The sequence below is a fragment of the Balaenoptera borealis genome, assembly GCF_965194805.1.
Source record: "Balaenoptera borealis genome assembly, chromosome: 20".
NCBI lineage: Eukaryota > Metazoa > Chordata > Mammalia > Artiodactyla > Balaenopteridae > Balaenoptera > Balaenoptera borealis.
Genome location: NC_138879.1, coordinates 25,665,190 through 25,692,333, shown reverse-complemented (window position 1 = coordinate 25,692,333; position 27,144 = coordinate 25,665,190). Strand labels below are relative to the sequence as shown.

Here is a 27,144-nt window from a genome sequence, read left to right as displayed (position 1 = left end):
TACCATAGACTACCTTCAGTACATTTTCATATAAATCTATTTGTAAGCTGCTTGAGGGCAGGGATAGTCTTGTTCTCTCCCCTTTATTTCTTGGCACAGAGTTTGCACAGGAAGGCACTGAAATGTTTGCTGAATTATGCATATTTGTGTATGCAAATGTATTTAGACCCCTTTAATTTGAAATGCGGTTCATTTGGGGGTAGGGGATGGGGAAATTAGCACAAAATCTATAATAAAGGGAAGTTCACTAATAATTACACTCAAGGTATAATAGAAAGAGTGGCCTAGACATTTATGTTCTTCTAGTCTTGCTACTTACTGGCTGTGGCCAGGGCAAGTCACAACATCCCTGTACAAATGGCTGCTACACTTCTAGGCAACAAGTCTGTATTCCAGGCAGGAAGAAGGTAAAGGGACAAAAGCAAGAGCGAAGACAAGAGGGGCAAAGGGCTTCCTCTGCTTTTTTTTTTTGAAGAAACACTTTCTCTAGTGACTTCATCCTACACCTTCATGGCCAGAACTCTGTCTCCTGGCCATCTAACTGCAGGTCTGTCTATCAGGGCAAGTGTTTTCAGCTGGGTACATGGCCACTGTGGACAAAATCAGGGTTCTGCAAGTAAGAAATAAAGTGAAATGGATGCTGATACACAATAAGTAGAGCCTGTCACAACTTAGAAGAAGGAAGATAGTGAAATTGCTACATTTTCAGGCAACAGTAAAACAAAGTTACAGAAAAAGAAATCAAATTCATGTGGACTAACAGCAGAAAAATCTCACAAGACTGCATCAATCACTGGGCAGAAAAGCGGCAGATGAGATCCAGTGGAGCTAAGTGTTAGCTAATTTATTTTAGTACTGGGAAAGTAAACAAGAAATTTTACTCACAGATTCCAAATTATACTTAGTGGACTGTGGATATTCAACAATTAAAACCAAAGAAAAGTTTCTCACTTAGATCATTACAAAGTGATCCTTAAAGACATTAGTCTAATGGACTGCTCTGGGCACAAAATTGGAAGCGTTATGATAGAAAGCATTGTGACCTTTATTTTTTAATTAATTTATTTTAAAATTTGTTTAACAAGCATTTATTGAGCATTCCTATGTGAAAAGTACTATGCCAGATGCTGGAGGCTAGAGGAAGAAGAACAACACAAAGTTGGATTAGGCATTATCACTACCTGTATATATATGACGGCCTGGACCAAAAAGAGGGATGAGAGGGAGGATGCTGAGTGAAGGCAGGTTCCAAATGGGTGTTGGGTGTCTACTGCTCTAACACTGCCCCAGGGACAGGAGGAATAGTCTTCCCAGGTCTGGTTGGCATATTTTATAGGACATCTAGCCCTTTAAAACACATGCTGTGCCTGATGTTTGCTGCTTATATATACTCAAGTCGCTGTGAACTCTTGTGTGTCCTCAGCTGTTAGTCGACGCTTGTTTAATGTCACAAATAATAGCGCACTCATTATAAAAAAAAACAAATCAGTGACCTTTAATTTTAAAAAGTAACATGCTCAAGCCAGCAAACTTAAGAAATACGGAAACGTACAAAGGAGAAAACACCCATAATATCATAACCCAGAGAAAGCCACTATTAACATTTTGGTATGTGCCCTTTCCATACTGTTTTGTATCCTGCTTTTTCCCTTTCATACATCATGAATATTTTCCTATGACAACAATGACTCCTCTACTGACAACATGATTTTTAATGGTTGTACTGCAGTCCATCATATGGACTTCTTTCCCTTTCATACATCATGAATATTTTCCTATGACAACAATGACTCCTCTACTGACAACATGATTTTTAATGGTTGTACTGCAGTCCATCATATGGTGTACCGCACTTTATTAAACTAATCCCATGTAATTAGACATTTAGGTTGTTTCCAATTATTTGATGTTCTAGGAGCTATATTGGTTTATTTCCTTAGAATAAACTCCTAGAAACGAAACTTCTGGGCCTAGAGCTCTGCACATTTTCAAGATTTTTGAAAAATAACTTTCATTGTTTATTTTTAATTCTAAAAATAATACATGTTCACTACATAAAATTTAGAAATAAAAGCATGTCAAAAATATTTTGATGAAGAACAGTATAGCCTTTTTTCTATGCACATATGGCATACGTATATTTCAAAAAGTAGGAGTTTATGGTATGTACTGTCTTATAACTTTATATTTTCACTTAAAGTATAAACTCCTTTTGATAGTCACTAAATATTCTTCTATAAACATCACTTTTAATGGTTGTATATATTCCACTGTATGGTAGTAGCTTAGATGCTTAACCTGTTTTCAATTTTGTACTTTTATAAACAAGTCTGCAATGAACATCCTTAAACATCTTTATGTACATTTATTTTCTTAAAGTACATTTACAGTTGAATTGCTAAGTCAAAGGCATTTGCAATTATGGTTTTTGTTACATTTTCTCCCAATTTACCTCTGGAAAGATTGTACTAAGCAATTGACCCACTTGCAGTGTGTGGCCACTTCCTACACTTTTGCCCAGTACTGAGTATTTTCATTTATTGCTGCACAACCCTTGTCAGCCTGATAAATTCCTATTGTTCTTTTAAGACACAATTCAGGGACTTCCCTGGTGGTCCAGTGATTAAGACTCCGTGCTCCCAGTGCAGGGGGCACAGGTTCGATCCCTGGTGGGGGAAGATCCCATATGCTGCGTGTTGTGGCCAAAAAAATAAATAAATTAAAAAAAAGACATAATTCAAATATCCTTGAGAGACCTTCCCTGAGCTCCAGTTTCCTTTCCAGGTGTAGTTGCTGCTCCCCACACTGTGCTCTCATAACACCATTTATGTTCCTCAGGAAATATATATATATATATATATATATATATATATATATACACATATATATATATATGATATAACGTGCTTACCACTAAGCAATCAAATTACTCATTCAAATATCGTCTTTCCAAATAGACCGTGTGCTTCTTGGAGGGAAGGGTCGTGTCTTATTCACTGCCATAGTCCCAGTGCCCGGCTGTGTATGACACACACAGGGCACCCACAAATATTTGCTGGATGAATGTCAGAACTTCCCATGTTTTCCTACAGAAAATGCTGCAAGCTTGTTTTCAGATTACAATTCTTGATATAATGTGCTGTACAAGAATCCATAGGTGTTACAAAAATGGGAAGTGTCCAGGATTTTTAAAGTATAATTTAGTGGGAAGTGTTCATTAGTAAACTTTCTTTTAAATGGGGTATGGCTGTTTTACAATGTTGTGTTAGTTTCTACTGTACAGTGAAGTGGAGTTCCCTGTGCTATACAGCAGGTTCTCATTAGTTATCTATTTTATACATATTAGTGTATATATGTCAATCCCGATCTCCCAGTTCATCCCCCACCCCCCTCTCCCCCCTTGGTGTCCATACATTTGTGCCCTACATCTGTGTCTCAATTTCTGCCTTGCAAACAGGTTCATCTGTACCATTTTTCTAGATTCCACATATATGCGTTAATATACGGTATTTGTTTTTCTCTTTCTGACTTACTTCACTCTGTATGACAGTCTCTAGGTCCATTCACATCTCTACAAATGAGTAGAGTAATCTTTATGGAAGGAAAAACAAGTAGAATATGGGGAAATTTAAATACATTATGTTATACTAATGCTATAACACTTTGCAATCCTTTCAAGACTGTAAAGCATCAATAATTCCACCTTAATTATAAACAACCCAAAATATAAACATGTTTGTATGTACATCTTGTTCTTTCTAGAACTGTCCCAATAATGGAGGGAAATGCATTTGTTTATATTAGTATGGGTCAGACTAATTAGGATGTCTGTCAAAATCTTCCTGTCCCACATTATTCCTGAAACCTTGATAAGTGCATTTGTTTCAAAGCCAGGGCAACAAGAGTCGATAAAAACAAAAGAAGATAAAAATAGGAACTATCATAGCTTGTGGGAAACTCTACAGGTCAAATGATTCAAGCTCTTCAATCTTCTGGAGCTTTAGAATTTATTGGAAATAGAGTCTGTAACTGGAATTTTTTAAAAAATTTATTTATTTATTTATTTATGGCTGCGTTGGGTCTTCGTTGCTGTGTGCAGGCTTTCTCTAGTTGCGGCGAGCAGTGGCTACTCTTCATTGCGGTGCACAGGTTTCTCATTGCAGTGGCTTCCCTTGTTGCAGAGCACGGGTTCTAGGCGCGCGGGCTTCAGTAGCTGTGGCTCATGGGCTCTAGAGCACAGGCTCAGTAGTTGTGGTGCACGGGCTCAGTTGCTCCGCAGCATGTGGGATCTTCCCGGACCACGGATCAAACCCGTGTCCCCTGCATTGGCAGGCGGATTCTTAACCACTGCGCCACCAGGGAAGTCCCATGGAAAATTTTATTTCCTGCAAACTCAGCAGGAGTTTGAGTGAAGAACTCAGACTGTGAGTGAAGAACTAATTTTGTTTTAAATGGTTTATCTAGACCAAATTTAAATACTTGGACATTACAGCTCACAGTATAAGTGCATTCTTTTATGTTTGAAATCATTTAAAAAATTTTTGTTTTCATTCTTATATTGATTGTAGATTAGAACTCAGAGCAGGAAATTAATATGTCCAATAGTTTCTCCTCACTGTTTTTCTAGATTTTTCCTTGTTCTGATGACCATAAGCTTGAGCATTATCAAGATTTACAGAATACTAGGAACTTATTATAAAGCTCTTCAATCCAAAATGCTTTCTTTCCAAAGAACCATTTTAAGTGATGATCACAAGGTGTGTGATAAGAAAACTGAATGGGCAAAGGGTTTATAGTCACTCAGAATGAACCATTAGGGTCAATACAAAAAAGAGCAACTACTGCTTATTTCTTCTTCCTTTTAAAAATAAATTTAACTATGTATTTTCCAAAGTGATTGCTAAATATTAAACTAATGGAACACTCTTTCAGTATAAGTACAGAAAAGCATGAAGTTCAAGAGACTAAGTGATAGACCAGAAAATAAATCATGGTTTTCAGATTGGGGTTTGACTGCATCTGCACCTTAATTTTTTCAAAAATCTTGCCCACGTAAAAAATTTTCTTGTCAATCTCTTTTAATCTACATGTTGTCCTTCATCCCTTACTTTTCCTTATAATTTAATCCGTTGAAAAATCTAGGATGTTTGTTAGAATTTCCTACCGTCAGCACTTTGCTAATTGTGTACTCGTGGGGCAGTTCAACATGTTCTTTTGTCCTTTTCCCCTGCAAATCGGCATTTGGACCCAAAGGCTTGATGAGTCATGTTTGACTTTTTTTGTGCCTCAGTTTCTTAATTTGAAAAATGGAAACCCACACATGAAAGTATCACAGCTCACTGGGATGTCTGTATTTATCACTGCAGAAGGAGTGAAGGCTATGAACAGCCATGGAGAGAGTGCGGTCGGAGAACTCAGACTCTGCAGTCGCCCAGCTTCCAGTCTGGGTTCCAGCTCTGCTACATGTGAGATGCATGATCCCAGACAAACCTCAAGCTCAAGTTTCCTCACTTATCAGACAAAGATACCACTCACCTCGAGATTGCTGTGAGGGTTAAACGGAGCAACACATTCAAACAAGATTTTTAAACTGTAAAGTGCTATAAAAGTAAACAAATTAGTGTCCGCATTACTCATTACAAGGGGCTTAAATACTTTTATAATAAAAAGTTTAAAATTTCTTGGAGAATTAATTTCTTAAGAAAGGTTAGGACTTCCCTGGTGGTGCAGTGGTTAAGAATCCGCTTGCCAATGCAGGGGACGCGGGTTCGATCCCTGATCCGGGAAGATCCCACATGCCACGGAGCAACTAAGCCCGTGCGCCACAGCTACTGAACCTGCCCTCTGGAGCTCGCGAGCCACAACTACTGAAGCCAACGCACCTAGAGTCCGTGCTCCACAGCAAGAGAAGCCACTGCAATGAGAAGCCCGTGCACGGCAACAAAGAATAGCCCCCGCTCACCTCAACTAAGCCCGCACACAGCAGCGAAGATCCAACGCAGCCAAAAATAAATAAATAAATAAATTTATAAAAAAAAAAAAAAAAAAAAGAAAGGTTAGATATGGCATTGACACAGAACAAGAAGATTTGTTGACTTAATGAATACTTGTGAAGGAATAAATGACAGCCTCCCAGCCTTGCCCGGAAACTTACAGCCCTATGACTCAGGAGCTCTGAGTTCTGCAGGATGAGAGCTTGTAAGCGTCTAGCATACATAAACATCACAGTACCATTTAAGCGACTCACTCCAAAGCCACTTATCAAAATGTTGAGTAATGATTTACATCGGGTGAATACTGAAAAAAAATGCTGATTTTTATTTACCTTTCAATCTGTGCAAATCCATTAATGGATTCTAATGCTCTTCTTCAAAGCACTTTGCCAGGTCACTTCCCTTCTTCCACTCCACATCCTGTTTTCTCTGGGCTTCTCACATAAATTTACTTGAGGGTCCTTCTGCCTATTCACCTACCTCACATCTCTGACCTTCTCCTCAGCCACAGCCAATGCCTGAGCCTTCCTTTCTTCCTTCCCTTGCCCACCCAACTTATATCCAATCCATCTTTCAAGAAGTTTCTGAAATACTATTTTCAGGTTGTCTTGACTATCTGGTTAAGAAGTAGCGATTATTCTAGAGCTTCATCCTCCAATATGGTATCAACTAGCTACATGAAGCCATTTATTTATTTATTTAAAAAATTTTAAAATCAAAAAAAATTTTTTTATTGGAGTATAGCTGCTTTACAATGTTGTGTTAGTTTCTGCTGTACAGTAAAGTGAACCAGTTATACATATATCCACTCTTTTTTAGATTTCCTTCCCATTTAGGTCACCACAGATCATTGAGTAGAGTTCCCTGTGCTAAACAGTAGGTTTTCATTAGTTATCTGTTTTATACATAGTGGTATATATATGTCAATTCCAATCTCCCAATCATCCCAACCCCCCTACATGAAGCCATTTAGATTAACTAAAATATATGTATACTTTTGGCCACGCCGCGTGGCTTGTGGGATCTTAGTTCCTAGACCAGGGATTGAACCCGCGCCCTCGGCAGTGAAAGTGCGGAGTCCTAACCACTGGACAACCAGGGAATTCCCTAACTTACTCTCAGCCTCGCTAGCCACATTTTCAAGTACTCAGTAGTTACAAATGGTAGTGGCTATTCTAAATGCAGAGTGTAAATATTATAGAACATTTCCATCACTGCAGAAAGTTTATTGGATAGCACTGTGCTACAGCCCCTTTCCTCTCCCTCTTCTATACAATCTTGGAAGACAACGTGGAAGAAATATGAGTTTTGAAATTAGATGCCCTTTAGCTTTTGAATATTGGAATTAAAAGGTGACTGTATGGGGCTTCCCTGGTGGCGCAGTGGTTGAGAATCCGCCTGCCAATGCAGGGGATACGAGTTCGAGCCCTGGTCTGGGAAGATCCCACATGCCAAGGAGCAACTGGGCCTGTGAGCCACAATTACTGAGCCTGCGCGTCTGGAGCCTGTGCTCCGCAACAAGAGAGGCCGCGATAGTGAGAGGCCCGCGCACCGCGATGAAGAGTGGCCCCCACTTGCCGCAACTAGAGAAAGCCCTCGCACAGAAACCCAACTCGCACAGAAGACCCAACACAGCCAAAAATAAATTAATTAATTAAAAAAAAAAGTGACTGTATGAAACTGTGTAAGTGCCTAGCACAATGCCTGCCAGAGGGTAGGTGCTCAAATAATGGTAGCCATGAATACACTACTGCTTTCCCAATTAATTCCAGAATCTCCAATTTTTCCTTTTAGCAGTGTATACAAGTATCTGGAGAAGTAACTGCAAATGTTACTTCCTTTCCTGTGAGGCTGTGTGGCATACTGGAAAGATTATGGGCTTTGGATGTATATAGACTTATTCAAACCCTCCTCTGCCACTTTATTATCTTAGGACCTTGAGCAAATTAATCTCTCTGATGCTCAGTTTCTTCATCTGTAATATGGGAACAATAATACCTACACTGCACAGTAGTAATGATGATTAGAGATAATGTATGTAAAATACTATGTCTGGCATACGGTATGCATTCAATAAATTTATTATAGAAAGCAGGTACTATTAATTCACCTTGTAGAATGCCATGTATTCAGCACAGTTGCATACTAAGTGATTGTTGCTATTGGTGATGAAGGTCAGGCTAGTAAGTCTTCTGTAGGATGATGTTATGCAGTGTTTAAACACTTTTCCCTAAATAGGGCTTTCTCTGCTATTTGTACAATACAGCTAAACTAAAGTTTTTCTCTATGGTATTATCAATTCCACTCATAATAGTTCTCTTAAATTTATACGATATGAGGAAAAAAGAGAGTATTCACAATTCATCAGACAGGCTTTAATTTACCATTACTCAGTAGTTTTTACTACTATAAAGACATTTATGGAATGGCATGCTGGATTGGAACTGCAAAGATTGGCATAAAGAACTGTCACCATCACTGTCACCAACAAAGGCTGCAGCTTAAAATTTTGCCCAGACAGCAAGTCTGAAATTTCTGCCTCCAGAGAAAAACTTAAAAAAATCACATCTTTTTAAAAAACAGAGATTAAATGCATGCATGAAAAACTGGAGGGCTGGGGGAAGGAGAAGGGAAGCATTTTGTATCCTCAGATCCTCTTACAAATTCATGCTGCCAGGAGAAGGTCAAACAAGAACTGAGTCTCTCCTGTTTCTAGTAGTTGGTACTCCCCAAGTGAGAGCACATTTCAAGGAGTTGTTCCATTTGCTTGCTATGTCATGTTCCTTCACCTGCTAGAATGCTTGTGGGTCTTTCTAAAATATCCTTGGAGGAGCTGGTGGAGAGTGGTGAATCACCAATTTAGTATCTAGTCATTCCCCGGGTTGCGGGGGTTGGGGGCGGAGAGCGACCAAGTAACCAAATAAAGAGAGCTAGGAGTTCAATAATGAGGATTATTCCAAGGCAAGGATTCTGTTATCATTGAGCACAATTCCTTTATCTCTGAGAGACAATCAACCTTCAGCCAAGGGAGTGTAACCTTAAAATGTCATAATTCAATTTAACATAGTGTTAAAGTTTGGGGGGATATTTGCCAGTGTTGGGGCTGATATAATCAATCTGAGGGACCCTAGAACAAAGAGTGGTGGGTGAAGAGTATGTCACCTCCGTGCACATTTGTTTCCTTGAGGAACAAGGAACTATTAGCTGCAGAGAAAGCATTATCTAGGTGAAGAATGATGCTGATTGTTTTAGTTGCCTCTTCCTGAAATTGTGGGGTAGAACAGAGGATCTCGGTGAGTTAAAGAGCAGGTTTTGTTACTGTGGTGCTGAAGATTTCTTTAAAAATTAAGTTTAATTTGGGAGGGTATGTAGACACATAACTCGTCTTCAACAGCAACCAGAAATCAATTTGAGACATAGATCTCTTTTTTTTTTTTAACATCTTTATTGGAGTATAATTGCTTTACAATGGTGTGTTAGTTGTTGCTGTATAACAAAGTGAATCAGCTATACGCATACATATATCCCCATATCTCCTCCCTCTTGCGTCTCCCTCCCACCCTCCCTATCTCACCCCTCCAGGTGGACACAAAGCACTGAGCTGATCTCCCTGTGCTATGCAGCTGCTTCCCACTAGCTATCTGTTTTACATTTGGTAGTGTATATATGTCCATGCCACTCTCACTTCGTCCCAGCTTACCCTTCACCCTCCATGTGTCCTCAAGTCCATCCTCTACATCTGTGTGGTACATGACTCTTTTTTTTTAAACGTGAATTATGGTTTTCTCAGGGTACATGCCCAGTAGTGGGATTGCTGGGTCACATGGTAGTTCTATTTTTAGTTTTTTAAGGAACCTCCATACTGTTCTCCATAGTGGCTGTATCAATTTACATTCCCACCAACAGTGCAAGAGGGTTCCCTTTTCTCCACACCCTCTCCAGCATTTATTGTTTCTAGATTTTTTAATGATGGCCATTCTGACCAGTGTGAGGTAATACCTCATTGTAGTTTTGATTTGCATTTCTCTAATGATTAGTGATGTTGAGCATCTTTTCATGTGTTTGTTGGCAATCTGTATATCTTTGGAGAAATGTCTATTTAGGTCTTCTGCTCATTTTTGGATTGGGATGTTGGTTTTTTTGATATTGAGCTGCATGAGCTGCTTGTATATTTTGGAGATTAATCCTTTGTCAGTTGCTTCGTTTGCAAATATTTTCTCCCATTCTGAGGGCTGTCTTTTTGTCTTGTTTATGGTTTCCTTTGCTGTGCAAAAGCTTTTAAGTTTCATTAGGTCCCATTTGTTTATTTTTGTTTTTATTTCCATTTCTCTAGGAGGTGGGTCAAAAAGGATCTTTCTGTGATTTATGTCATAGAGTGTTCTGCTTATGTTTTCCTCTAAGAGTTTTATTGTGTCTGGCCTTACAATTAGGTCTTTAATCCATTTTGAGTTTATTTTTGTAAACACTAGCTTTTATGTAAAATTCAAGAAGAACTTGTTAATGAAACATCTGAGGAGGGAGATAATATATTCATTGAGCATGTGGCTTTTTGAGGGAGCAGGCACCATCCTCAAAATTTAATTCTCAATAAATTATAAACTTTAATTGTGAACTTCCATATAAAATATTATTTCTAAATTTATCTTCCCAATAAAATTGTTTATCACTTAACAGAGTCTCGTCACATTATGTTTTAAATTAATTATTGCTCTCATTGACTCTAAGTAGAAATGTAACCTGTAATGCACTAAAAAAACTACCTCATAATTTTAGTTTGCACTTAGAAACTACAAATATTTTAAATTACATTTGTTATTTTAAATATTTTTCTTTAATTTCACCATTAAGCAGAGTTCAGAATATTATTACATCTCTAAGTCACCGATAACATTTATAAAAGAATAACAATATTAACTCTTCTCTGAATGCAGGTTTTCTGGCTTTAGATGTAAAATTTTATTTTTATTTTTGCTGAATAAGCTTATTTTTATCATTTCTTTTTACATGTTATCTGGATATGCTGGACTATGGACTGATAATTTAAGTTAGCATCTTAGAAATCCAGGAACTTTCATACAACAAACTCATTAAAATATATTTCAGAATCTGACTCAGACAACAACATAAAATATCTGCTTTTATCATTTAAAAAATGACCAGCATATTTCATTTTAAAAGGATAGTAAAATTTTCTTAATCAAAAACTTCTCAGGGGTTTTTTACCACATGGATTTACTGCTAACCTGCTGTATCTGCCAGGCCAGTAAACCTGCCAGCCCCCTCAGTCAATATCTCACACTGAGATGCCACATTTAAAAAATCTTCCTGATCGGGTAAATATTATAGAATATATTCTTTTCTAACCCTGCGGATATAGCTTTCATGGGGACATTTATGAGAGCTGAAAGGATTGAGGGAAAAATAAAACCCATACTGCTTTTTAGAGTTTAAAAAAAGTCTTTATTGGAATTTCAATAATTCATTTAGCAGAGTGTGCAAAAAATTTTATGGAAACCTCTTTTTAATTTTATACCTTTGCCATATATTGAAAACCATACTCAATATGGTCTTATATCATTTGGACTGAAAAACGGAATGTGTTAGAATTGTTGTCAGTGATAACTTGGGTAAGAGTTTAAAGAACATTATAACTAAATCAGAACTCAGTTTTTGCCTATTCCATATAGGAAAAGTAAACCTAAAGTTGTGTAAGTTTTTACCTAGGTCTGGCCTCTGTAGTGCTAGACCAGGATCCCTGCAACACTCTGCACAGTGATTCATACTGTAACCGTTATAACAGCAACACTAGTAACAATCATAAGTGAACTGTAAAATGCGCTGTAATTACTAACTCAACTGTTAGAATTTACTTGTGCAATTCCAGCAATTTCTCCTTAACTAACTTCTTAAAACAAACAAAAAGAGTATAAGAAACAACAAAAATGCTGAAGGAAGGCCACCATCAGATATAAAATGTAAACATCCTAAAAGTTTATAAATTTATGTACCTTTGCAAGTTAGTCTGCATTTATTTTTACTATGTATATTTAGTGGAGTAACCTAGCCTTCCTAACTAAACTGGAATTAATATCAACCTTTCCAACATTTGTTCTAAGTTTCTTTGCACCCAATATGCAAAGTCATTATTCATGCATGTACCTTTCTCTCTCATTTAGATAAAGCTGGGACTTCTTATATAGCTGAAAAATGTTTTTCCACTGGTAAGACAAGCTATATATATTGTCTCGTAACACTAAACGAAACATACCTTTTAAAAAGTTAATTTATATTTAGAGTTAAATTATAATTTGATAATCTGTCCATGGAACAAATATAAAAGCAGTGAGAAGTTGGTTTTTTGAAAAGCAGGATTTGAACAAGTGAAAAAAACAGTAAGAAGTTTCTTTGGCCCCTTTTTATGTCTCATCCTAAATGAAAAGGGAATTTTAAAGAATTCTAAATTAAGGGAGAAACACTTAAAGACAACATTACCAAATTTAAATAAATTTGTTATTCTTGAAGAAACAAACATGCAAAAGATTTCACATGACGAGCTCCTTGAATTGCCCTAGTGTTCCTTAGGAAATTTTTCTTTACAGCTGAAGGCACTTGCACATACAGAGTGAAAAAGCAAGGAAGAAATAAGTAATCTGTCTTACTTTCAGCTTTAATGATATGATAAGGAAAATAATAATTATTTATAATAAGACACTTAACAAGAACTCAGATGTGGCTTTCTAGGAAAATCTCTTCTATCCTATACTTTGACAATGACCATGACACTCCAGCAAACCCTGTGACACCTCCCTATAGCTACAAAGTCAAATATTTGCAAACAGTTTCTATATTATAATGTTATTAACTGTAACCATCCAAGAAATTGGTCATTTTACGCTCCCTAATTTTAATGCTAAAAGAAATAATAAAAATCTTTAACTGATTAATAAATCTGAGTTCATAAACAATTTTTCTAAAATGAATCTTTTTCCAATAGCCAAGTAAAGACTTACCTCAAAATAAGAAAGGTACACTTGAGCTCTGTGAAAGTATATATGCTTAATTTTAAATCAATAGTCAAAGAATGTGTATCCAAGATCAGTCGCAATTTTTTGATGACCAAACCAATTGAAATACACACGTATAACTAAGGGCCATTTTCTGCATCTCTCTCACGTAAGAATTTTCCAAAGTTTTTAAGAAAGTCCACAATTTAGTCTATCTCATGAAAAGTACAGCCTTAACATGAAAAAAATCAGATCCAGCAGTTGCCTGAGAAACCTGACACAGATCAGGCAATAGGGGTGAATAAGATCACCTAATCTGATTACAGATAAATCTCAAAAATTTTATGTCAAATTACTGTTTTTTAAAAAGTGGAAAAGATAGACTCTTCCTATGAAGATCCATAAATGCTTTGTTATTAAGAGATTTCGTCTTTAGGTTTGTTAAATTTTGTCTTCAGGTGTTCAGAGGAATACCAATACTAAAAATTAATAAATAGCTGAGAATAAAATTTTATTCATACATCTTAAGGGAGAAGCACATAAAGTGAACTAATTTCCCTATTTGAAAAAAATAACCAATATCATCTCTTCAAGTGGGGGAGAAAAAAGACAATCAGTCAAAACTACCAGTTTCCTATTTAATATTTAAATCATTATGCTATTCTCACTTATTTCACCTGTGACCAACCCCTTTTCATTTTGTTCTGCTATGTCTGTGCCATTCTTCTCTTGTACTTCCTCAATTAGCATAATATTAAATATTCTCTTTTAGAAAAAAATTTAATATTAACAAAGCATGGTCTCAAATTTATTTCTAGAGTTCTCAGAATTGCTAAATAGGACCCCATTTTTTTCATTAGACTGTGACTTGAGCATAAAGGCATTCTACCTTAACCATTACTCAAGTTTTTCGAGTAGCTTTAAAAAAAACTACTGAGGGACAGTGTCTAATTTTAATCTTTTCACCTCCTGGATTGCCATGTAAGGTATATTAATAGCAACTCTTCACTGGTTGTTGTCTATAGACCAACTATTCCAAGGCAGAACAGAAGTGTTACTTTTAGTGACCTCCTAGAAAAACAAACATAATTTTGTGCTACATGTAGAAATTTTTTCTATAGGCAATACGCATGAACTCATTTGCATGCCAGTTCAGTCTTCCCTTCATCTGTTTGCTATTTACTAGACATTTATATATATCTGAAATTCATAGAAGGAATGTTACAATAATAAATTACAAAGCTGGTAAAAATTAACTTATTATAGGAGATATAGGATATCTGTTAGAAATGCTAACAATATCCATTTTTAATGGCAAAGAAAAAATACCTGCAAATTTGGTTTAAAATTCATATTCAAGCCTCCCTCATTTACCTATTTAGGAATATAAACCCCTCAAGACTATGGTTTTATTTGTCCTCCTCCTGACTTGTGTAATAAGAATATACTGAAATGATAGTTGTAAGAAAGTAATATCTTTTAGGTTTTAGGGCTTTAATAAAAGAACAGGATCTTCTCAGATCTGAGTGTGCGTATGTTCTTGGATATATATATATATGTGTATATATAATTTTTATATGTAATAGTATATAATTTTTAAATTCTTGGATTCATTCCACATGCTCCCACATTGAGAACTTACGTATCTTAGCCTTGGAAGTCAACTACAACAAAACAATCCAGAAAAGCTCAAAAGTTGTATTTTCTTTTACCACAAGAGGGGGCTAGAGAATTCTAATCTCTTCTAAGGTCTATAAAACCCTTTTAACTGCTACTTTATAGACATTCAATTACAACAGGCCATAATACATTAAGGCATTAAAATACACATATATCCCAACATATGCCAAAGCAAGCACTACACTGGCATGCCCACCAGATGATCACCAACACCAACATCAAATAAACACTTAGGCATCTTCAAGTGGTTTATATGAGATTTTACACTTTAGTGCTTCCCTCCCCAAAAGGCAGCTTTCTTGGTTAGGTGATGCCCTTGGAATGGAAAATATCAAGGAATGTGATAAAATATCCCAAAATTGGAGAGTATTACAGGGGCAAAGTGAAGTAAGGATTAAGGGAACTGAAATTTATGTAGTTTGGAAAAGTGAAGACTCTGGGGATAAATGTTCACAGTCTTTAAATACCTTCTAAAGGTAACAATATAAATGAATTAGGGGAATTATTCATTCTCGGAAGATGGTACAGAAAACAGCAACGGCCTGAAACTAAGGAAGGAAAAGTTTAGGTTAGACATGAAGAATAAATTAGTAATAATAGTTGGGTGGGAAATATGTCCTGCAAAGGAAGAATACAGAGCATAATGGCTATATTTGATAATTAATTAAATGAGATATTAGTAAGAATGATGTGAATTCATTAGAAGGTCTAGATTAGATAACTCAAATGATTTTTTTCCCTAAGCTGTGAAAATCTCTAGGCCCAACTATGTTCTTGGGCGTTCATAAATGTCTTACAATGATGATAATGGTCATTTGTAGAAAGGAGCACTCATGATCCCAGTTAACCCTACGCTTTTTTGATTAAAACAAAATCTGGAGTATTATTATGAAATAACATAATTACAAAATTAACTATGACAATGATGTTTATTTCTCAAGAGCATTCCATTAAAATATACCATACCACATAAGCTATATCCTAACAGCTCATAGAAATGGGTCTGCAAATAATTGGCTAAAGGCTTCTGTAAGTGAAAACTTTCCATGAAGGAACAACTCCCCTATAAATCCCAATTTTACAAGCCAGAGAAACCACTTTGTATAATCTTTCTTTCCCACTAGGCTAATGTATCTGGGTTAAAGCTACTTAGGGCCTAACATAAAAAAGACTGTCACTCAAAGTCAGAAGGGCAGTGTAGACCATAAGTGTAATTATAGCATGTGAATTCAACAATCTTCCCCTAGTAGACAATAATATTCTAGATTAACAGGTTTCAGCATTGTTTTAAGCAGCATTACTAACATTTACTTTTTGCTTGAAAAGTCAGAGTTCTATGATAAAGCAAAAGAATTTATGGCTAGTAGAAAAATAAAGATCATCAAAGCATGAAGAAATGACTAAAAATATATATATTTACACATATATATAAAGCATAATATATATTAAGTATAAATTTATACTTATATAAATTAAGTATATGTATCTATATACTTCGCCTGAAGGTTTTATGCTTAAACAAAATTCTTTCACATTTAAGTGAATATTAAACTTTGAGATAAAAATGGTCAGTGGCTTTGGGGCTTGAAGAAGGATAGTCTGCCTCTGACTCATTTATATATCAATCAGATAAATATACTACACTAGCAACCAAAACACTGTATATCATTTAACCACCACTGTAATGACCACACTAACAACTTCAGTAATCATATTCTAGGACTTTCATATTACCATTACACTCATTGACTAGTTTAGAATTTGGAGAGAAACAAGAATACTTGAGGCAATATGAAAAAGCTTAATCTCATCAGCCAAATCACTCACTTAAAAATCAACTATTTGCATTTAAAGACGGCCACTGTTACTTCACTACTAATTATAGTGGAAGCTCAAAAAATGTTTGACCTTTCAAAGAATGGACTTTTGCTCATACTCCCAGTCTGGAAAAGATTTCTAAAAACACTTTGGCTACAGCACAGGCCAAATCTTATCTTGACTTTCTTCCAAACTACTGCAAGTCCAACCAGTTGGTTTTTCTTCTGAAAACTCTGTCCCTGAAAATCAGCCCTTGATTATGTACCATATACTTTCTAGTGGGGGTGTCTAGTCTTCTCTCTTCAGCTAGATTATTTGCTCACTAAGGAAAGGAATCACATCTTATTTCTTTTTGTATCCTCCACACAGCCTCTAAACTCATGACTGAATAAAGGTATTCAATATAGGTATTCAATAACTAACTCTTCATTGGCAGTATATTAAAATCTATAACATGGACAAAAAGGCCAAAAAAGATAACAAATTAGTTCTGTGTCAAGTCAATTCAGAAACTAATTGTATGCTATTCACAGTTATAATTGTTAGCATTTATGGGGCCCTTTGAAATTCTTTATAAAATATAGTGCTTCCAAATCATCCTGGGAAGAAGATAAGAACATACATAGGCCAGAGAGATACACATGTCTGAAGGACTTAACTGAAACTTGTGAGAAATAGCTTAAGGTCCATGGTCAGGCAAAGCTATCGGGGTCTGCACTGAAAAGCATGCTGAGATCATGCAGGTGAGGGAAGGTACATAGTATGGGTCAGGGGAGACCACAGCCAGGTCTTGGTTTCTGCACTGGTTCTGTCTTGCTGACCATAAGACCAGGCACTCAGCCTTTTTAAAAATGTAGTTTCCTCTTTGGTAAAACAGAGATTAGATCAGGTGATTACCAAGTCTCTTCCATCTCTAAAATGCCACGGTTTTAATGTTAAAACGTGGGTTAAATTTGCAAGGAGTTTTTCCTAGTGAAAGAAGCATTATATAAGATATCCAACCATCAACACATGTCAGAGTGCTTTACTGAGCACTGGACAGTAGATTAGAGTTTAAACACGCACCAACAGCCCAACATGCTGGGCTGAAGAATGAAAAATGGGCAGTTCATAGACAGATAATTGTTATTGTTTTCTTATTCTTCACAAAACATGTATAATCCTTGGTAATCATTTGTTTAAGTTATATAAATTACTGTCAACTTTGAAACCCAGTTTGTCATCTTCATCTGTGATTTATACCAGACTATATAAACGACATGATGTCTTAGATCTAATAAGACATTTATCTTCATGAAGGAGGCCACTGCAATCCTGAGTGACAGCTTACTTACCCTTATCACAGTTAACTCACCATTGAGTCCTTAATTTCTCCCAATCATTTGAAATCTGATGGACTCACCTGAAGCCAACAGAAACTTGTTCAGAAATCTACCATGCTCACGAAAGTATGTGTTTTACAGTAGGAATTTGTTCGTTGACCCTCAAAACACAGACATGGAAACCAGTTTTGTGTTCCACAGTGTGTACTCTAAACACATGGATATAACTTCTGTTAGGGTTGACAGGAGTCATGTGCCTTTATTAAAGAAAAATATACCTGCACGCAACAAAGATGAAAGCAAGTGTCTGAAGGATAAAAAGAAAATGAGATAAATGCTTGTTTGAATGTATGTATGTTTATTTACATAATCATATATGGAGAGGGACTATCTGAGTCACTTTCATTATCTTCATATAATAGAATAAAAAGGAACTAACAACTCTAAATATGTTCATATAGTTTGTGTAATTTAAGAAAAATACACACGAAGAAAGTAATGGGCTTGACCCTGTCAGTGAGAAGGAAGCAAATGGCTTGCTGTTTTTAGGCCATTAACTCTTTCAACCTACCAGGGTACCAATGACTGAGCCTGCAATAGGTTTCTAACATTCCAAGTAAAGCAGCCATAAAACACATGCATTTTCCTCCAAAGCTGTCAGCAGTATTCAGCCTAAGGTTTACCTGATCAGAGAGGTCACTTACTGCTAATCATTGCACCATTAATTCACATACCTCTGTAAACATTGTAAGAAGTAGTTTATTTATTCTGTGAAACAATATAATTTATACAGTAAAATCAGGCCTTATACACAACTCATAGCAATGGGGTCTCAAACTGGCTTGTGAACAAACATTTTTTATCCTCATTGAATATGAAGTCTATCAGGGGTGCTATGAGTAGACTTAGATGGCAAAACTAGCTTAATTAGCAGAAGTTCTAGGGATAGGATTTCAGCTCAATAAGAGGAAACCTTTTAAATTAATTAGACCTCTTTATAAGTATCTAAAACATGGCCTTTAGAATGTAAAACAAAACAGGGAAAAATGGATAAATCTACAACTATAATTGGAGATTTTAACACAAGCCTTCCAGCAGATAAAAGGAAAGCTAGGATACAAAAGATCTGAAGAACATTATTTACAAGTATAGAAATAGTTAAGAGTGTATTCAATGAATACTTCAGGATGCACATAGCACAAAAGCATAAACTATTACTAGGCGACAAAAGAAGTCTCAATAAAGTCTAAAGAATATAAATAGTATATATTATGTTTTTAGGCTCTTACATAATAAAATTAGAAAAATAAAAATAAAAAAATAAAAAAAGCAGATTTAAAAATCCCTAGAAACTAAAACAAAACAAATCAAAACAAAAACCAGGAAAAAACACACAAAACCCTTCTAAATAACACATAGGTTAAACAGGATATCATAAAAGAAATTACAAAATACTTAGAATGGAATTATGAATTATAATGAAATTAGTACATATCAAATTTTGCATGATGCAGTTAAAGCAGTTTTTAGAGGATAATTACCTTTGAACACATTTATTTTTAAATGAACATTATATTCGGTGAAATAGAAGCAATAAGAGAATGATACATAAAGCCCATAAGAGTGGGTGTTTCAGAAGTCAAACAACCAGCTAATAAGAGGTCTTCAAAAAGCAGCAGCTTTGGAATCTACTGGAATCCTACCCCCACCCACTACCTCCCATAGATTAGGCATGTCATCCTTGGCCAATTCATTTAATTTCTTTATCTGTAAAATGGGGATAACAGTTCCTTCCTCTCTGAGCTGGTTTGAGAATTAAATGAGATAATCCACGAAAAGCACTTAGTACAGCATAGTAAGTGCTCAATAAATTGTTCCTGTTACTAGATGACCATCATCTTTTCCAGCTCTCAGATTCTAAGATTCTAATTTTAGTACAAAGAAACTTAAGACAAGCATGAATTCCAGCCACAAAAATCTAATCAATAAATTAAACTTTCATTTTAATTTCACAATAATAAAAGTTTTGTTTAAAATATATTCTTCTTTCCCTTAGAGAAGATATTAAAATAATTTCTTATTCCTGTTTTTATTATTATAGAAATAAAACACACAATGATCAACAAAAGCTAGTCTGTTATTCATAATATTAAATCCAAAACTGACTTCTATTTCAGAACCAAGTTGAAAGCTGAGAAATGTTTTTATAAAGTGCTAAAAATAAAGCCATAGGGCTTCCCTGGTGGTGCAGCGGTTGAGAATCTGCCTGCTAATGCAGGGGACACAGGTTCGAGCCCTGGTCTGGGAAGATCCCACATGCCGCGGAGCAACCAGGCCCGTGAGCCACAACTACTGAGCCTGCGCGTCTGGAGCCTGTGCTCCGCAACAAGAGAGGCCGCGATAGTGAGAGGCCCGCGCACCGCGATGAAGAGTGGCCCCCTCTTGCCACAACTAGAGAAAGCCCTTGCACAGAAACGAAGACCCAACACAGCCAAAAATAAATAAATTTAAAAATAATAATAATAAAGCCATAAAAAACCGATTCTCTTTGTTTTCAAAATATTCTATGCTTTTTAATGTATCTTTCAGAAAAGGCCTGGAGTTGAAAATGGCCACTACTGGTACATTAACAGGTCTAAAATTTCTTTTAAATCAAGTAGCATTTAATAAATTGGTCAATAAAGGCTCTTCACTTATTACAGGTCTTTACTTTTCCAATTCTATTTTTCATTTTGCTGGAGAATAAGAACGTTTTCTAACCTTTAAACATTCCGATGTAAAAATAAATTATAAAAACATTCTCTCTCACTTCTTCCCAGACATATCTGCCCAATACCATTCATTACCTTTTCTTTAATTAGAATGTAATAATACATGATACATAATACAATATTATAGATTTTAGGTTTCTTCCCTTATAAAATAATTTTATTTTTTCCTTTTCTTTGAGAAGGAGTTACTATACCCTTATAGAACAATCATTTTCCCTAACCCATCTTTAAAAAATGTATGTACATGGGGGTTCTTCATAATACTAATGAAATAAATTTATAGACACATTAAAATATATTGTACATTTTGGACGACGAAAGCAATCAGATCTTGAGCTTCATAGTTGGCTGGCTTTTGTATAGTTATTGTATTGAATGTTTCATACTAAATTTTTTTCCTTCAATATGGTAGAAACAATGCCTTCCTAAGTCTATAAATCTAAATATTATTACTTGTTAGCAAGTTTTCACTCCTGATGATGGGGTTATGCTCTTATTTGTAGGTGTCTCTCCATAGGCTATAGCCTGACATTCTCAGACTGACAGCACTTACTAAGGAAGCGGAGAAGGAATTGTGATTAGGTAGCAACATGCTCTCATTTTTATGCATGGTTTAGCCTGTAACCTTGGTTTTTATTTTATGCAGTGCACCTGGCCAGGTTTCTATATTCTTCTAGAGCTCTTTGTAGTTTTCACAAAAGCATGACCCAAACACGACATGCACCATGGTTACTGCTTCTCATCACTGGAGTTGTGGGCAAATGGGTCAGACTGTGTGTCCTTGCATTGTTGTTCGTTTAGGACACTGCTCTGGCTAGAGGTGGAAAGCAACAAAGCTGAAATATTTTAACAGTGACCTTTCATTTTTCTAATAAAAATAAAAATTCCAAAAGTCTAAAATAATGTCACCACAAAGAAAATTTTAGAAAAATCTTTTTTTCCTAAAGGATCACCCTAGCTGTCTCATCAGCAAGTGAAGACACTGACTTTATATTTGTCCATTTGTCAACTTGTTAATAGTGTGTTTTCCCAATGAGACGGACAGCTTCATGAGGGCAGGGACTGTGTTTGACTTTTTACTGCCTATTTCACTTAACAGCTTAGCACAGTGCCTTGCTATTACCTTATAATCTCTAAATAAGTATTTGTTAAAATAATGAATAAATAGCATATCAAGTATTACTGTTCTCTATAATGGTACAATCTAGTTAAATAGGATATAAAGTTTACTTAAAATTTTAACATCTTTATAAGCTTCTCTTTAATTTCACAGGAAATGTACATATCTTTATTTTTCAGGGGAAGGAAACAAACATCTATTGTGCCCATTATGCATCAGGCACTCAGGCACTGTGCTAGATTCAATGCTTTGCAGCAACTCATATTTAAACATTATCTCATCATCCTACAGTCAAATTTTTAACACATAAACAAGTCTATTCCTACCTCTACCATTGAGGTAGAGGTGTCACTTTGGGAATTCTGTTAACTTGTATGCACAGAACTGAAAATAAAAATCTATTAGGTAAAATTTTACTATTATTAAAACACCTGGGGAACTATTATGGAGCAAAGTTTCCACTATGGAATTTTCCAGGTAATAGGTTTACCTCTTTCAACACTAATTACTTTCTTTAATTTCAACTATTTTTAATGAAAATATTTTAAACATACTATGTGTATCTATACAGTCTTAACCAAAACATCTGGAATATGAATCCATCTTTTTTGATAACTCAGATAAGGATAGTGGTAAGGATAGCAGAGTGGTTATGAGCAGAGGTTCTAGAACAAGACTGTGTAGACATAAATCCTGGTAATACTACTTACTAGCTATTCGATCTTAGGTAAATTAACTTCCCTAGGTCTGTTTCCTTATCTGTAAATTGAGGATAATTCTAATATCTACCTCTTAGGGCTGTTCTGAGGATTAAATGATGATAAATGCAAAGTACTTAGAACACAAATGCAAGGCATATAGTAAGTGCTCAATAAAGGCTAACTAAAAGTTTTACCTTATTAAGGTACTGAGCTCTTAGGGGAGAGTTTGGGCCATTTCTCTCTCGAGTACAATATGGCCGCAGGCTACTATGTTGTTTTAGTTCTTACATAAATTTTGTGGGAATTCCCTGGCGGTCCAGTGGTTAGAACTGCACACTTTCACTGTCGAGGGTGCAGGTTCGATCCCTGGTCGGGGAACTAAGATCCCACAAGCCATGCAGTACGGCCAAAAAAAAAAATTTTTTTTATTTATAGATTTTGTTTTCTATAACAAATTTTAATTGTTTTCGTGTTTCTTCCCTCAATGTTATTTGTTAATTGATGCCTTTACAGTACTTTTTCTTCTAATTGGATGCTTCACTCTACTGTGTGGGCTGAGAAATCAAAACATTGTAATGGTTAGACATTTGTAAGAAGAGGAATCCCCAGTGAGGGCCTCAGGGGCTTTCCCAGGAGTAAGGTACATAAATGTTAACCTGGGACTCAGGAACATCTATTTTCACTTAGAGGTCTTTCTGGCTTACTTATTGTGTTCTCAGCTGTGTTTGGGAAAGTTGGAAATACCAAATAAGTGACCTAGGCATTAATGAGGTACTATTGTTCTAATTCTGTCAAGCATTAGATTGATCAAAAACAAATGAAAGGTTGATTTTTTAAAAATGTTTTGCACTGTTAATTTTCTATAATTATTAATCAGCTACCAATGTAATTATTAAGCTTTCAATCCAAACAATGTTTTTACCTGAACCAATATACAGATCTCACATTAAGGCCCAATTTCTAAAACTTGGGTATTACTAATTGTGCTAATACACAAAGCTCAAGCAAAATACACTGTTTCTGTGTGACTGAATCCATAGTTCTCATTTGGTGGTTATCAACTCAATGAAAAGGAGAAAATATGAATCACTGAAAGGGCCAAATGAAATAAGAATTAGTGATAAATTAAAAAGAGAAGGGAAGGTAGGGATTACGAACACTTGGAAAATGCCAAAGTCGGAGGGAAATTTGGAAGAAAAATAAATAGAAAGATCACAGACTAATAAAGAAAAATAAGGAATAATTTACCAACTTTACTCCCAATCCCTAAGTGAATAATAAGCTTTCAATTTAATATTCAGTTTAGTAGCATTTCTACCTCCCCCCCACCCATACTGCAAAGGCACAAGAGAGACTTTGATAAGATAACCATGTGTATCAGTGATGATCAACCCTTCTGGTCAAGCGGCCAAATGCCAGAAGAGGCACTGTAAACCCCCCACCCCTGGAATAGCTGAGCCTGAGCCAGAAACTGGCAGCCACCACGCCAAAACTTTTATATTCATGTTATCTTAAAAATTCATATATATTTTGCATTCCACTCTGTTACATACCAATGTGTTTCTAATATAATGTTTATAAGGGTTGATTTATTTAACTCTTCCCATTCCCAAATCTTCAAATAAAATTGATGCTCCAGGAAGATTTGCATTATGGTTCTTGTGGCTTTCCCTTCCCCTGAGCAACACCAATATGGTCAGAGGTATGTGAAAGCATGGGTAAAAATAATATCTTATTATAATATGATAAGCTCAAGGGTCTCAAATAATCCACAATAAATCAATAATCTAATAATCATTAAATGAAAGCTCTAGTTCTCATGAAACTCAGTGAGGCTAAAAAATCTGAAAGAATGGTAAACTGGGCTCTGCAATCTTAAAATGCCCTCTTAGCTTTTCAGCTACAGTTCTTATAGAAAGATCAATAATGATGTCTTCCTGCTCCAATATGGAATTAGTGTTTCCCTAAGTACATTAACTTCAGAACTATTGAATTACCTAGGAGGATCAGCATCATAATGAAACAAATAATTGTTCTTTGTGAACTAGTGTTTACCAATACAGAGAACCTTCTGAAGGCTGCTGGACTGAAAATGACCAAAGGCAAAAACCCCAGGACAAAAAGTATAAAAGTATGGTCATCCTAAAGCCAGAAAGATGACACTCACCCTCATCCTGATAATCTGACAAAAAAGGTACATCTGATGTGAGAGAAGGGCCATGAGTTCCACTGTGATTATCATCGGAGCTGTCCTGTCCAAGGTAATTTTCAGCTTGGTCTCCCCCTGAGGGACAAAAAAAGAAAAAAGGTCATACTTTTGACATCTTTATAAAAGTCTTTGTAGATTCCTTCTGGTATTCACCAAAAAATATATATATTTTACTTGATGGACGTGGCCACTATCCATTAACACAAGAGAAACATAAATAAATTCAAGAACCAACCTACCTGGATGGGAAATTTTCCATTCGACTAACTAACTAGAACTTGGAAACTGTTAGCTTAAAATGAGGAGAACTTTTGCCACAGAAAGAAACTTCTCCATCACACTTAAAATGAAAACATAGCTATATAAATATCCCATTAATTACAACCTTTACCCTGAATGCCTCTATTTCCAAACGAAATAGAATAAATTACATAAAGGGTTAAACTTCTATACATAATATAATGTAGCAAGGTCAATATTCTTTCCTTCTTTGAAAAATAAGAGAAGTAAAATTAGAGAGAAGCTGGGCTATTCCAATTTAAATCGCTACTTGTTTTGCAATCTTAAGGAAGTTCTCTTTATAATTCTAGTTTACAGCCTATGCAACCAACCTCTTAGGAATTCTAAAAGCCCTATGAAGGTAATATTTGTTCTGTAAAATGGCTTCGATGAAAGGCAATATATATACAATACTGAGTTATGCAATTAAAACAATGCTAATCTCTCTTGGGTGTTTTCAACATACACTGGATTATATTTTGTAGAAGTGGCCCATGCTATTATGATACTTTAAAAGGTTTAGCAGGAAGATGTTAGCTCATTCAGAAATCAGAAGAAAAGGCTCTGCACTGCAAATGGCTTTCCTTAAAATCCCCCAAACAGAGGTACAGTCTGCTGATAAAAGGGCACCAACAACTGCTCAGTTCATTTCACAAACTTGAAAAGAGGATTTTCAACTGAATTTAATATTATCTCAAATACTAATTTCCAAAGGAAATTGCCAGTAATAATCTCAGTAAACACTGTAGAGTTTTGGCCCTGGATTTCAACTAGGGAGCCGTGAAACCAAACAACCTACATTGAATCTGTATTGCCTCACTTTAAAGGTTTATTTCCTACAATTAAACTAGAAGGATAGGGAGTATATAAAATGATTAAAAGCGAATCACTGTAGCCTTCTCTTTCCATAAATTAGATGATCATATCTAGACTCTTCTACATACGCTCAATGGTAGGTAGATGTCCATAACTGAGTTGAACACCTGCAGATATAGGACTTTAAAAATAAACCGTGGAGTTTATTGTGGAGAATAAAAGTAAAATTAAAAAAACAAACAACCTCACACAACAGTCACTGGTTGGAGCCAAAAGAAATGCTCTCCTTTACTAGGTTACTTGATCAAGACACAAAGCTTATAGTTCTGCTAAAGTACCACTGTGAAATTTCTATTATAAGCAGAAAAATTCTCAAATACTGAACGGAGGGTTAACATACTCAAATTTCTTTTTTAAACATCTTTATTTGAGTATAATTGCTTCACAATGGTGTGTTAGTTTCTGCTTTATAACAAAGTGAATCAGCCATACATATACATATATCCCCATATCTCCTCCCTCTTGCTTCTCCCTCCCCTGCTCCCTATCCCACTTAACATCACTGCAAATCTACTGAAATTATATTATCAAGACAATCTAAATGGGCTGCCTGGCAGGTAACCCGAAAGTGAGCTGTGAGGTTAAAGGAATTTAAAATTTCTGAGCCAAACCAAAATCCATTAAAAAAAAGTAGTAGTTTGGGTTGCCAAGCAAAATTAAACATTTGTAGGATATACTGAGCATTATTTATCAGCTATCACTTTAGACTCAAAGTTTTCTGCATGCTTCAAAAATTTGACAAATTTACTCTTACATATTTTAGCAGTCCAGGCTTTTTTTTTTTTTTTAAAGCAAATAAGGAGGGGCTTTATTTTGTTTTGTTTTTTTTTAATGAACTTTTAAATTTTGAAATAGCTTTAGATTTATAGTAAGTATTGCAAAGACAGTACAAAGAGTTCCTATATACTGTTCAACCAGTTTCCCCAATGTTAACTTCTTACATAACTAGTGTATACTTGTCAAAACCAAGAAATTAGCATTGGTACATTGCTATTAACTAAACTACAGACTTTACTTGGATTTCACCAGTTTTTCTACTAATGTCCTTTTTCTGTCCCAGGATCCAATCCAGTTACATTTAGGGCTTCCATTTTTAAAGTCTTATCCAAAATACCTGCCATCTGATTTACTAACATCAGATGGAAAAGTCACTTCCATGTGATTCCTATGGTATCTAAACATATTACCCAAGGTGGGCTTTTAACAGCTACCTCTGTGCTAAATCCAAGACCATGACTCCGTAAAGTATACAACAAAGGTATCCAACTCAATGCAGCAAAAACAGAGCCTAGGTCAGTACTAAAAATGGTTGCAATGGGGGAAACATTTAAAAATAAGTTTTACATCCAAGTGTAATTAGTTCCCGATGAT

At 35.6% G+C, this 27,144-nt stretch overlaps 1 protein-coding gene across 2 annotated transcripts in view; it reads right to left on the bottom strand.

The window, feature by feature from the left end:
- The window catches only part of SKAP1 (src kinase associated phosphoprotein 1), a 282,155-nt gene that overhangs the window by 170,100 nt on the left and 84,911 nt on the right, over positions 1–27,144 (bottom strand). For both annotated transcript variants that reach the window (XM_082373185.1, XM_082373186.1), the window contains exon 4: positions 24,577–24,693. In XM_082373185.1, coding sequence (XP_082229311.1) covers positions 24,577–24,693 — 117 coding nt within the window. The remainder of the gene's footprint in view (positions 1–24,576; positions 24,694–27,144) is intronic.